Raw genomic sequence first — 13,053 nt, 5'->3', positions numbered from 1 at the left:
GAAGGTCCAGGGTTTGATACCCAGGGCCTCCTGGCCTGTGTGGTGAGCTGGTCCATGCACAGTGTTGTTGTGTGCAAGGAGTGCCATGCCACACAGGGGTGCCCCCACGCATGGGTATGCCCCATGCACAAGGAGTGCGCCCCACAAGGAGAGCCACCCCAAGACAAAAAAAGAGCACAGCCTGCCCAGGAGTGGCACCACACACATGGAGAGTTGACACAGCAAGGTGATGCAACACAGATTCCTGGTGCTGCCTGACAAGAATGCAAGTGGACACAGAAGAACATACAACGAATGGACACAGAAAGCAGACACCAGGGGTCGGGGAGGGAGATAAATAAAATAAATCTTTAAATAAATAAAATAAAAGTAAAATATGTAACACTTATTTTGTTAGTGTATTACATGTTATTTAAATAGGACAAATTAATAGCCAACATATTTAGGCAAATTTAGGGGCAAGGTATACCTGCTTTGCAATAAGGGTATGGTATATTCTTTTTTCTTAAAAATTTTTATTGTAGTAATATATAGAGACCACAAAATTTCCCATTTTAACCATTGTTAAGTGTACACTTCAGTGGTGTTAATTATATTCACATTTTTGTACTACCATCACCGAGATCTAATTCTGGGACATTTTCATCACCTCAAACAGAAACTGCACCCATTAAGCAATTCTTCTTTCTCCCTAGCTGCTGGCAACCTCTAATGTACTGGCTGTCTTTATGAATTTGCTTATTCTAGATATTTCAGAGAAATGAAATCATACATATTCGTCCTTTTTTTCTTTCAGGTTTATTTCACTTGAATAATGATTTCAAGCTTCATCTAGTGAAAGCATATGTCAAAATTTCAGCCCTTTTTATGGCTGAATACTATTTCATTGTATGGATATGCCGCATTTTGTTTCTCCAATCATCCTGAAGGAAACAGGATTGTTTCTACCTATTGGCTATTGTGAATAATGCTGTTATGAAAACTGGTATGAGTATGGATGGTTCTGTTTTGAATTACTAACTGCATGGGATTTGATGCCTAGTTACTGGAAAATTATAAACAAAAAATATTGTTAATATAAATATGTATCATTTCATACAAGCACAATAAAACCAAACTGATCAGGATGAAACTAAACTCATAGTGATTTATAATTAAAAACCAAAATGAGAAGGATTTTAATCCATTGTCAGCAAAGTAAACTGACGTTGCAACTGAGAAACAAAATGTTTTTCTTGAAAATTATTTGAATTCCAACTATCTGGGGAACTCATGTGCAGTCAGAGCTTTAGACATATTGCAAATTGGTGCATGGTAACCAGGATTTCTTAAAGTACTTAATTAGAGAGAATCTTCAGTAAACTCTAATAATGTCTACTTATGAAATGTGCATATCAAACTTTGCTAAACTATTGTTAAGTTACTTTAAATAATAAGGAATGGTTAGTCAGGATCAAAAAGGAAATTCCCCAAATTACGAATCACTGATCCTTGAGCAAAGAAATTGATGCCTTTCGGGATCAGTGTAAAGTGATCAGGGGTCCCTTACGGTCCTCTCTTCTCTGATCCTAGCCTGAGGATCTCTGCTACAGTCCTTCCATCACACTCTTCAGGCAGAAGAGGCAGGAGGAAGAAGGTCACACAGAGTTTGAAATACTACACAATATGCTTTCTTCAATAGGAAAGAGGTGGAACGATAGCTAGAGCAAGGCATGAAAATCTGTTTATCCTGTAGCAGATTTTACTATATAGCAGCGTATAAAGAGAAAAGGAAATAAGATGGGGAAATTCTGCCTTAACTGAAAAACCATTTGACTTAATCCTAACAAAAAAATATCCAACGAAAATGAAGATTACCTTATTATTGAGAATAAGAAGGAGATAAAATCCAAATTATTTTATCATATTAACGTGGTGGTTTTTTTTTTTTGCACATTAACATTTTTCTAACTTAACCTTCCATTTTGTCAGGATTTTACCGTAGTGTAATTTTGAATTTTGGTTCTTATCAATATCTATTAGCATTAATATCTTTTAAAGGGCAAAAACAGAAAATACAAAAGAAGTAAATTAATTTTATGTAAATCCATTCATTGGGTAAGCAATCTCCTCAGAATAGACGCTTTTAAGGGCACAACTATGTTACCTTTGTGGTCTAAAAGTTATTTCTGATCCAGAAGAGTTACCATTCCATTAAGTTAGAAACTGAGAGGAAAAACAGCATAGAGCGTGGTAGAGTGAGTTTTAAAATAAGATACAGGTTAAAAAATAAAAATAAAAAGACCCAACTAACTAATGTCTATACCATAGTGAAGAATTAAAGTAGAAAGTCCATCTGAGGCCTAGAAGGCAAATGTCTACTATTAATGTACTGCAATAATTAAAAAAAAAAAAATTGGACTCTCCTTATATAGTCAAGGAAGAACAATTTCACATCTGAATAAGAAGTGAAATATTTCTCAAAAGAATTTGATGGAATATACAGGAAAATGTGCGCTTGCTTACTGGTAACACTTTGACTGCCATTCATATAACAATTTTATTTCCTTTCAGAATTTAGATGAAAAGGTACAAAGTGTTTCCATCATTACTTTGACTTATATAATTATTCCGGGTAAGATAAAACTCATTAACCTGATGATCCTTTTCCCATCTGGGACTGCTATGGCACTCTGATTCCACGCTGGATATGAAAGTGTGGGACTGGCTGCTGGCACTTGAAGTTGCCAGCCTTTTCCTAGACTGAATTAGATTACAAGTCAGGCACTTCACTGGCATTCCTGGGCTGGAGGCAATGGTTTCAAGACCTGCAGTGAAGAGAAAAATTGGGGCTTATATGTCATATATTTCTTTGTTCCTAACTTAACTTGCCTTCTTACTCTATAGATAATGAGGCAAAATATAAAGTACTGCATATCAAAACTATTTCTATATAAAACCACCCAATCCACATGGATGGAGCCACACCTTTCTTGCATGCTTCCCATTATGTTTAGGTATACAAGTTGTTACAAATACAAGTACTGCTCAGAAATGAAACAAAACAAGAAACCCTCAACATTAGTAAAGTCAAACCAAGACAAGGGAACTAATTTATAATTAGGAGGAAATTAGTTTTAAGGATCCATGATTCAATGTGAAACTACTCTTGATAAGGAGCATTACTGATGTGCTGCCTTAGGTGTGGTGTAAGGATGGAATGGGATGAGATTTACTCTATTCAATTTGCATTTAATTAACACTGTAGCTTTATTCTAATGTTGAGGCTTGTGTGCTTACAAGGGTGAGTCATACACATTCTTTTTTTTTTTAATTAATTAATTTATTTCTCTCCCCTTCCGCCACCCCCACCCCAGTAATCTGTTCTCTGTGTCTGTTTGCTGCGTCTTCTTTGTCTGCTTCTGTTGTTGTCAGCGGCACAGGAATCTGTGTTTCTTTTTGTTGTGTCATCTTGTGTCAGCTCTCCGTGTGTGCGGTGCCATTCCTGGGAAGGCTGCACCTTCCCTCGAGCTATGCCACTCTCCCTACGGGGGGGCACTCCCCGCAGGCGGGGCTCCCCCACATGGGGGACATCCCCGCGTGGTACAGCACCCTTTGCACGAGTCAGCACCACACATGGGCCAGCTCCACACGGGTCAAGGAGGCCCGAGGCCTGAACCATGGACCTCCCATGTGGTAGACGGACGCCCCAACCACTGGGCCAAGTCCGCCGCCCATACACATTCTTAAGGTATTTCCTTAATACCACTGGAAAAAACAATTAAGCAATGGCAAATTGGCTGGCAGCACCACTGACATGATGCATTTTCCTGTATTACATATAAATGATGCTGCTGAAAATCATCACTCAAATGTGAAAGAGACACAATAAGACAGTTTTACAAAAACTCATAATACATGCATGCACACCTATCTTTTCTCTTTCCCCAAAGAGGGAACCATGATTTCAATCTCAAGTAAATTACTAGGCTTTTTGATCTAATCACTTGAAAACTGAACTTGAAACTACAACTTTAAAATTGGAAGGAGAATTTCAAAGTCCATCTAATTCCACCTTTTTTTTTGGTACAGAAATCCTTTCAATGGAAATCCAGAAGCTCACTGGCCATTGACCATGCTGTCTGGCTCAACTGCTCAGCAGCCTTCCCTGAGGAACGTGGGTACTTGTCTACTCGAATGCCATGGGCAGGCTGAGTTTTTCTGGATCACTGACATGATCAGACCACATAGGCCCTTTCATAGCTCCCATTTCTTGCAGCTGACCCTAGGTTCCCCGAAATGACACTGGATCCTCCCCCCTCCACCTGCCAAGGTTCCCTTCCCATTGTACAAGCTTCTAATTCCCATACATTAGACCCTGTCCCTACTCTCTGAAGGTGGAATACACTGCCACGCATCCATGCTCCTGCCATGCCAGCACCTCACTTGAAATGCCATTTTCCACCACATTTCCACCATTAAGGTCCTGTTTGTCTTTTTTGGGTCCAGCTTGGTTGTTGCCATATCTTAATTTAGGGCCATTCCTGATCTGTCTCTGTTAGCATATGTCACTTTCTGTGCTGCATCATGGTGTCATCTTATAGCATTTATTATCTAGGAGTGTGCTTCTTATCCCTGTATACCTGCCCTCCCACATAAATCACAAGTTCTCTCTGAGGCAAGGGCTTCTCTTATCCATCTTCACATCCACTTAAGTGGCCAGCACAGTGCCATCCTGACTAAATTAAAGAATGATCAAGGGAAGTGGAAGTGGCTGCTTGAGCAGTTGAGCACCCATGTGGTAACAAGGCAGGTCCTGGGTTTGGTTCCTGGTGCCTCCCAAAGAAAATGAGCAAGATAGCAGCTGAAGTGATGTGCTAATGCAGTGAGCTGACACAACAATGAGACACAATGAGGAAACACAATGAGGGAGACAAGCAGGGAACAGATGTGGCTCAAGTGATAAGGTGCCTCCCTCCCACATGAGAAGTCCTGGTTTCAGTTCCCGGTGCCCCCTAAAAGGAAGATAAGCAGACACAGAGAGCAGACAGCAAGCACAAGCAATGAGGGGAAAAGGGGGAGAAATAAATAACAAAAATACATCTTTACAAAAAAATATTAAGGGAGAAGCAATTATTATTCCTTAGGAACTAGGCCATAAATAACACTGACATGTTCCATATTTTAAGTCTTCTATTTATCAAACCTATGTATTTTTTTTCAGTCATATGATTTTTTTTCCCAGTCATGATTTTAACAAAAATAAGACTCAGGAAAGGCTCAATGGACAGAGAATTGTGTTTGCAATCAAGACTTAGCTTTCCCACATACTAATGTGTCACTGTGGTGGTTTGATGTTACATGTTACCCCCAAAAGCCATGTTCTTAAATTTTTTCCATTCCTCTCAATATGAACCTATCATAAGGAGGACTTTTGATGAGGTGCCTTCAGTTAAAGGGTGGCCCAGCTGAATCAGGATAGGTCTTAATCCTATTACCGGTCTTTATAAGCAGAGTAAAATTCAGAGAGAGAGAGAGAAAACCACAGGAAGCAGTCAGAAGCTAAAATAAATCAATCATGAAAGAGAAGGGAGAGACCAGGAGATGCCGCTGTGTTCCTTGCCAGGTAACAAATTAAGGATCAAGGACTGCTGGCAGCCTGCCCCAAAACACCGGTCTTCAGAGAGAAAGCATTGCTTTGATTACATATTGATTAAGGCTTCCTTTTAGCCTCAAAACTGTAAGCTAATAAATTCCCATTGTTTAACCTGACCCATTTCATGGTATTTGCTTAAGAAGCCTAGGAAACTCAAACAGTAACTAAGCCTTTTCAAACATCAGTTTTCTCATTTGTAAAAAGGAGAAAATATTGTATATGTCCTACATATGTACAAATTTGGTGAAGACCAAAATGAGATAACATCTATGAAAGCCACACCTAACAGCAATCACCCTTCAGAGCTCTATTAGTCACATTCCTAAAGTGAAGAACATGGGCACACAGAACCAAACTGTCTACACTAGCTGAGTGATAAAGCGAGAGGTAAGTGCTATACACATATAAGGTTGACCCATTCTCCTCCTCTACTACTTGGCTTTTGTCTTCATTGGATGCTAATTTTAAAAAAGACAACATATAGCAGGTACTATATCCACTTCACATATTAGTTTTCCATAGATCAAATATAGTGAAATTTACCCAATGGTTGTTTCAATATTATAGGTAATTGGAGATGATCTTGTTAGCTAAAGATATTATGTTGATGTAAACAGCTTCAAGAATCCTTGTCCAAAATGGCCTTTACATAGTAAAATGTAGGAATGTCACAAACTGTTCTAATTTTTGCATATTTAAATTATCAAATTGATGTTAGAAATTTTAAAGTTCTAAACCATTTTGTTCTTCAAAGGACAAATGTAACAAAAAGCTACTTTTCATTTTATACTTACATGAGTTTAGTAGCTTGCTAGAAGGAGTAATATCCTTTTCATCTACAGACATATGACAAACTAATCCTTGAGAAAGCTGTGATGTTTCAGATACATGGGTTGAAAGAGTATCTACAGAGTCTTGAATGTTCTCTCCAACTGGTGTGTACTATAAAAAAAGAAAGATTAAAAAAAAATTGCTAACAGATTTACCTTCACAAAACCACCAAAGATAGACTATTATACCACCTATGCAGTTTGGCATTGTTTATGAATTCCAAAAACAGATATTGGATTATGTTTATAAACTGGTCTGTTTCTCTGGGTGTGTCCCGCTTTGACTGTATTAAGTTCAGAAGTTTCACTTTTACTTGATTAAATTAAAATTAGGACTTTGATTTGGCCACGTCAGTAGGACATCCCCTTGGTGGGCTGGGACTCTCAGAGAAAATGACACTGCAGAGGAGAGAGTTGGAGTTTTGATGCTGGAGCCCCAGGAAGTAAATACACAGAGAAGCAGATACCTGAAGAAAGAGAGAAAGCTCCATTAGAAACGGTAGAGGCCCGGGGAAGAAAATGAGCCTGATAGGCTACAGCTGACCTTACAAAGAGAGCAGAGTAGATGAGCCCTGGCCAGAGAGACAAGCCTTATGCTAACATACAGTTAAGAACAGGAGGAGCTGGGACCAGGGAGCCTTAGGAGGAAGAGGAAGGTTGAACCCTTGCAGACACTGGCAGTCATCTTGCTCCATCAAATGGCAACAGACTTTGGTGATGGAAGTAACTTACGCTCTATGGTCTTGTGACTGTGAGCTTCTACCCCAAATTAATACCCTTTATAAATGCCAACAGATTTCTGGTACTTTGCATCAGCACCCCTTTGGCTGATTAATATACTACCTAAGTAGATAAATTGCTAAAGTAAAAGTATAAAAATTACTCAATATGAGTGATATTTAAATATTTCTTGACCATTCATTTAAAAAAAAAGTTCAGTATACATGAAAGAAAATGTTGGGATTTCAACTTTTAAATGGTAATCATGGAAGGGGCAGGTTATGTGGGTTTTTTCTTAATCAAATACTTACAAATCCCAAAGAGCTGATAAGAGATAACACTTGTCCTGGGGTTCTTGAATAGTCTTGTGTAGGTTTAGCCATTGAGGGTGTAGTAAGGATATCCATCATATTGATATCTATGCACGCAAAGGAAATGAATTTTTTTAGAAACTTCAACTGTCATCTACTAAATCAACAGTCATGTGTTCTGAAATTGCAGTTCTTTCCACATTCTTAACCTTACTTACAACTGGCTCCTGCAAGATGACTATACTCAGGGAAGCCATTGTGCCATAGGGGAATCATACAGAACTAATCAACTGACTGAAATCATTAAAAAGGTTAACAGGACAAAGGATTGCTCTGAAATGAATAGAACACAGGGAAATGGCCCAAATTCCTAGCTTTTTAGGGAGCACTCCGTAACTAAAGGAGAGTGTTACCTAACTGGCAACACCACCTTCTTTTCCAATATTTGATTTATCAAAAATTACTTTGCAGATAAAACAGTATCATTTAGTGAAATGTAGTGCCTAAAATTTGTTAGATTTTTTAAAAAGGCATTTATGTGCTATTTTTCTTACCTCTATTCAAAGTAACCTTGGAAAGGCCAAAATCTGTCAGTTTAATATGGCCCTCATTAGAAATGAGCATATTGTCTGGTTTCAAATCCCTGTACACACAAAAGTCAAATAGCAGATAATTTAAAAAGAAACAGTGTTAATGTTAGAATTATCAGAGGAAAAAAAGAGAAAGTTATACATTTTCAGTATATCTGAATCCACACAAAAAGTTAATAGATTTAATACTAGTCATCTTTGGAATTATTCATTACATATTACATTAAAATTTTAAAATAATCTCAATAGAAACAAATCTCAAGCATGGCAAAAATCACATTTCTCTCTTTAAGGGGAGATGAGAGTAAGTCTTAACAGAGCAGTCACTTTACTTGACTTTCTTCACAAATAAAACATTGTCCGCGAGCTATGACTACAAAATAACACTTTTGTATGATGGTAGAGAAGTGGAAAAGGATTCAGTGTTATACACATTAAAATGCTATCCTCATCCTCAAAGAAACATTTAAAAAACAGAAGGAGTCAAAAGAAGAATTGATGAATTTTCTAAACTCACACACGCTACCACTAAAGTTTAAATGACCTGGATATATGGGCTAGTGGTTAGCACAAATATTTGAGACTCAGATATTTAATGCATATTGATTACTTGTTTAAAAATAATAGTTTGGAGGAAATTATTCATTACCTATGGATGATTCCATGTCTGTGAAGATAATCTAGAGCCAACACTACTTCAGAAATATATTTCACAGCCATTTCTTCATCAAAATAACCATATATATGTAGGAGAGACTTCACATCTCCACCAATAAGATATTCCATCACCTGTCAAAAAGGAATGTAAATGTTGCAAAACACAAAATAGAATTATTTTTAAAATATATTATTTTGGCATTACTGTTACATATTTTCACCATGGTTCTGTAACAAACATTTTCTTGGTATCATTCATTACACAATACCAAGTTTGCCCATGTTGTCATAAAGGTTTTAAAAAAAAATTTTTTTAATGTTTAAACAAAAATGGACTTACAGAAAAGTTACAAGAATATTAGAATGATTTCCCACATACCCTTCACCTAGTCACTCATTTTGACAATTTGCTTTTTCCCTTCGCCTTAGGTGCATATAAAATAAATAATATGTGTATGTATGTATAGACACACTTTTATTTTTGCTGAATAAGATTTAAAATTGATAAGGTCAGGACCTCTTACTACATTATTCATCAAGTATCTCCTTATAAAGATATTCTTATATGACTACAATGCAATAAAAGTAGGTAAACTCCATACCAATATAATGCTATGTCTAGTCCATATTCAAATATCACCAGCCTTCCCAATACTGCCCCTTATATAGCATATCTTCCCTCCACTACCCAAACTGCTCCACCCTGCCTGAGCCAGGACCACGTAAGACATTTAAGCTGTCATTTCTCTTTAGTGTCTAATCTAGAACAATTTTCCAGTCTCTTTTTTTTGGGGGGGGCTATTGTTCATGACACAGGCTTTTTTTTTTTTTTTTTTAAGATTTATTTTTTATTTATTTCTCTCCCTTTCCCCTCAGTTATCTGCTCTCTGTGTCCATTCACTGCGTGTTCTTCTGTGACTGCTTCTATCCTTATCAGCAGCACCAGGAATCTGTGTTTCTTTTTGTTGTGTCATCTTGTTGTATCAGCTCTCTGTGTATGCTGCGCCATCCCTGGGCAGGCTGCACTTTCTTTCGTGCTGGGCAGCTCTCTTTATGGGGCGCACTCCTTGTGCATGGGGCTCCCCTACACGGGGGACACCCCTGCGTGGCACGGCACTCCAGCACTCCTTGTGTGCATTGGCACTGCGCATGGGCCAGCTCCACATGGGTCAAGGAGGCCCAGGGTTTGAACCGCGGACCTCCCGTGTGATAGGCAGACGCCCCATCCATTGGGCCAAGTCTGCTTCCCAACAAAGGAGTTTTTGAAGTGCTCAGTTGTTTCACAGCATGTCCTTCATTTTGGGGTTGTATCATCATTTCCTTGTGACTCACTTCAGGCTATGCATTTTGGGCAGGAATACTACCTAAGCAAGGCTGAGCTCTCAGTGTGATGCCTGCCAGAGGTGATACCAGCCTTTCCCATTATTGGTGATGCTAGCTCTTATCAGTTGGTTTAGGCAGAGAGATCCAGATTTCTCCATTGAAGAAATGCTTTTACCCTTTTGTAATTAACAATAATCTGAGATGATTCTTTGAGACTATGTTAACAACCTCTTCCCCAACAAACTTCAGCCAGTGACTTGAGCATTACCGCCGATTACTCCTGACTGAATCACTTGTTACTATGCTGGTTGCAAAACTCTACTGTTCCTTCTACATATATTAGCTATTATCAAAATCTACTATTTTAGAATTTTGAGCTATAAAATAGTGCCTGCTAAGAACTTAATGAAGCAAGATCTTTCCTTTGCTTTCCTGGTCAGTACTTCCCCAGGTACATAGAGTTAATCAATGATCAGGATGAGGTCAATGATCAAGAAGCTCTAGTGCCGGGAATATAAGCAAATATGAATACAATCTAGTCACAGTTACGGAGTTCATAACTCAGTAGTGGGGAATTAAATAACTAAATAGCTGTTGTATTTGAGCTTATGAGATTGCACTTTTTTATATCCTTGCCAACAGTGTTAATCAATCTTTTTTTTTTTTTTTAAACAAAACCAGGTTTCCAGTCTAGATCTGATGCCCTAATTAGGTCAGATAACCAAATTTCCTCTAGATATTTTAAGTGTTGCTTTTGGAATACACACATACCAGAAACACTCTGAAACTCCCATTTTCCAGGAATCATTTTCAAATTGAAATTTGAGAACTCCTCCTGTCCTGAAGGCCCATGACCAGAGCCTTTCTGTGGGTTTTTGTGAAACACAGCGAAGTCCATCCTAACAGAGGTATTTGGGTACAGGATCCTTGGGCCATTTTGACAAAAGAAATCCTATGAAACTATATTTTATGTCCATGAAATGTTTCCATTTGGTGATCTCTTCAGCTTATCACACTTGATCAATTTCACTTTTGTGTTAGGTATCAATGCATCAGTGTCCAGCTCAACAACTGGATTTAGGAAGTAATATACATTCAACTGACAATTAAAAGTAAAAAGATCACTGAAGGAAATGACAATACAAAGGGCAAGCAAAATTTTGATCTGTCTAGCTAGGGTTTGTATATTTGTTTTTCTTTGGAGTCCAGTGCCAACTGATCAAAGTATGCTAACACCACACACCAAGACAATCTTTAGGGGATGGTTACTTATATTTCCATTGTTTGCCTAGGAAAGGAGCAGCAGAAGTATGAGATCCAAAGCACTGCCTGCCAACCCAGGGTTTTCCAGATAAAAAGTGAGGTACTGGCACTTATGCCTTAATTATGGTGTCTTTTATAAGTGAAATGAAATTCAGTCAGAGAGAACTCCAGGTAAGCAAGAAATTGAAATTCAGTGGTACCCACAAATGAACAGAGAGGCCAGGAGAGGCTGCCAATGTGCCTTGCCATGTGACAAGCTTAGGACCAAAGATCATCAGCTGCCAGCCCTAGAACACTAAGTCTTCCAAAAGAAGGCATCACCTTGATGGCGCCTTGATCTGGACTTTTTCTCAGCCTCAAACCATGAACAAATAAATTCCCTTTGTTTAACCTGCCTATTGCAAGGTATTTGCTTGGGCAGCCTAAAAAACGAAGATACATCAGGTACAAAAAGCTTTTTGGAATAGACTCAATAATCTACCCTGAATTTTCATATTCTGTCTATTACACTTTGGATAGATTGCATGGTATGTGAATATACTGCAATAAAACTGCTTAGTAAATAATTGTGCAAGAATAGCCAGAAACAGTAACTATATATAGCAGGGGAAGCATAGTGAGATTGAGAGGTGAAGAACTTTCTTGTTTCTTTCTGTTTTTTATTATTTTTGAAATAATGAAAATGCCCTAATAATGATCGAAGTGATAAATGTACAAGTATGTGATTATACCAAATACCAATGATTGTACACTTTTGATGAACTGTATGGTTTAATAATATGTATCAATAAAATTGATTTGTTTAAAAAAAAGCGAATATTTTTTTAAAATATGCAAAAGACTGGAAAAAACAATTGTCCAAAGAAGAAATATAAATAGTGAAGAAACACATGAAAAAAATGTTCAACATCACTAGCAATTAGGGAAATGCAAATCAAAACTACAATGAGATAGTAACACCTCTTAGACTGGCCACTATTAAAAAGTCAGAAAACTGTAAGTGTTGGAGAGGTTGTGGAGAGAGAGGAAGAGTTAGTCACTGTTAGTGGGAATGTAGAATGGTACAGCCACTGTGAGGGACTATTTGGCAGTTCCTAAAGAAGTTGATTATAGGTTTGCCATGTGACCTGGCAATACTGTTATTAGGCATATACCCAGAAGAACTGAGAGCAGTGACATGAACAGATAACACCAGAGTTCATAGTGGTGTTATTCATAATTGCCAAAAGATGGAAACAAACCCAGTATCCATCAACTGATGAATGGATAAACAAATTGTGGTGTGTTATTATACAACAATAAGAAGAAACGAAGTTGTGACACATATGACAATGTGGGTGAACCTGGAGGACATTATGTGGGGTGAAGCAAGCCAGACACAAAAAGACAAATACTGTATGACTGCACTATTATGAATTAAAAATATCATGTAACATGTAACCTCTTGGAGTTAGTAATTAGAATATAGGTCGCCAGAAAATAAAATGAAGGTAGAGAATGCAAAGCTGAGGGTTAATAAGTGCAGAACTGGTTAAAAGGTTGCTTGTAGGGAAGCGGCTGTGGCTCAATCAACTGGGCTCCCGTCTACCATATGGGAGGCCCTGGGTTCACGTCCCAGGGGCTCCTTGTGAAGGCAAGCTGGCCTGTGCAACGCAGAGAGCTGATGGCCTGTGTGCCACGGAGAGCTGGCGCAGCAAGATGACGCAACAAAGGGAGACAAGTAG

At 38.1% G+C, this 13,053-nt stretch overlaps 1 protein-coding gene across 8 annotated transcripts in view; it reads right to left on the bottom strand.

Annotated features, from left to right (window-relative positions):
• Window positions 1-13,053, bottom strand: part of MASTL (microtubule associated serine/threonine kinase like) — a 39,838-nt gene that overhangs the window by 20,871 nt on the left and 5,914 nt on the right. For all 8 annotated transcript variants that reach the window (XM_071215479.1, XM_071215478.1, XM_071215480.1 and 5 more), the window contains exons 3-7: window positions 8,736-8,875; window positions 8,051-8,139; window positions 7,497-7,603; window positions 6,430-6,577; window positions 2,635-2,807 (exon numbers count right to left, since the gene is read on the bottom strand). In XM_071215479.1, the coding sequence (XP_071071580.1) occupies window positions 2,635-2,807; window positions 6,430-6,577; window positions 7,497-7,603; window positions 8,051-8,139; window positions 8,736-8,875 (657 nt within the window). The remainder of the gene's footprint in view (window positions 1-2,634; window positions 2,808-6,429; window positions 6,578-7,496; window positions 7,604-8,050; window positions 8,140-8,735; window positions 8,876-13,053) is intronic.

The sequence above is a fragment of the Dasypus novemcinctus genome, chromosome 5 (genome assembly GCF_030445035.2).
Source record: "Dasypus novemcinctus isolate mDasNov1 chromosome 5, mDasNov1.1.hap2, whole genome shotgun sequence".
NCBI lineage: Eukaryota > Metazoa > Chordata > Mammalia > Cingulata > Dasypodidae > Dasypus > Dasypus novemcinctus.
This window is presented reverse-complemented; position numbering and strand designations above follow the sequence as displayed.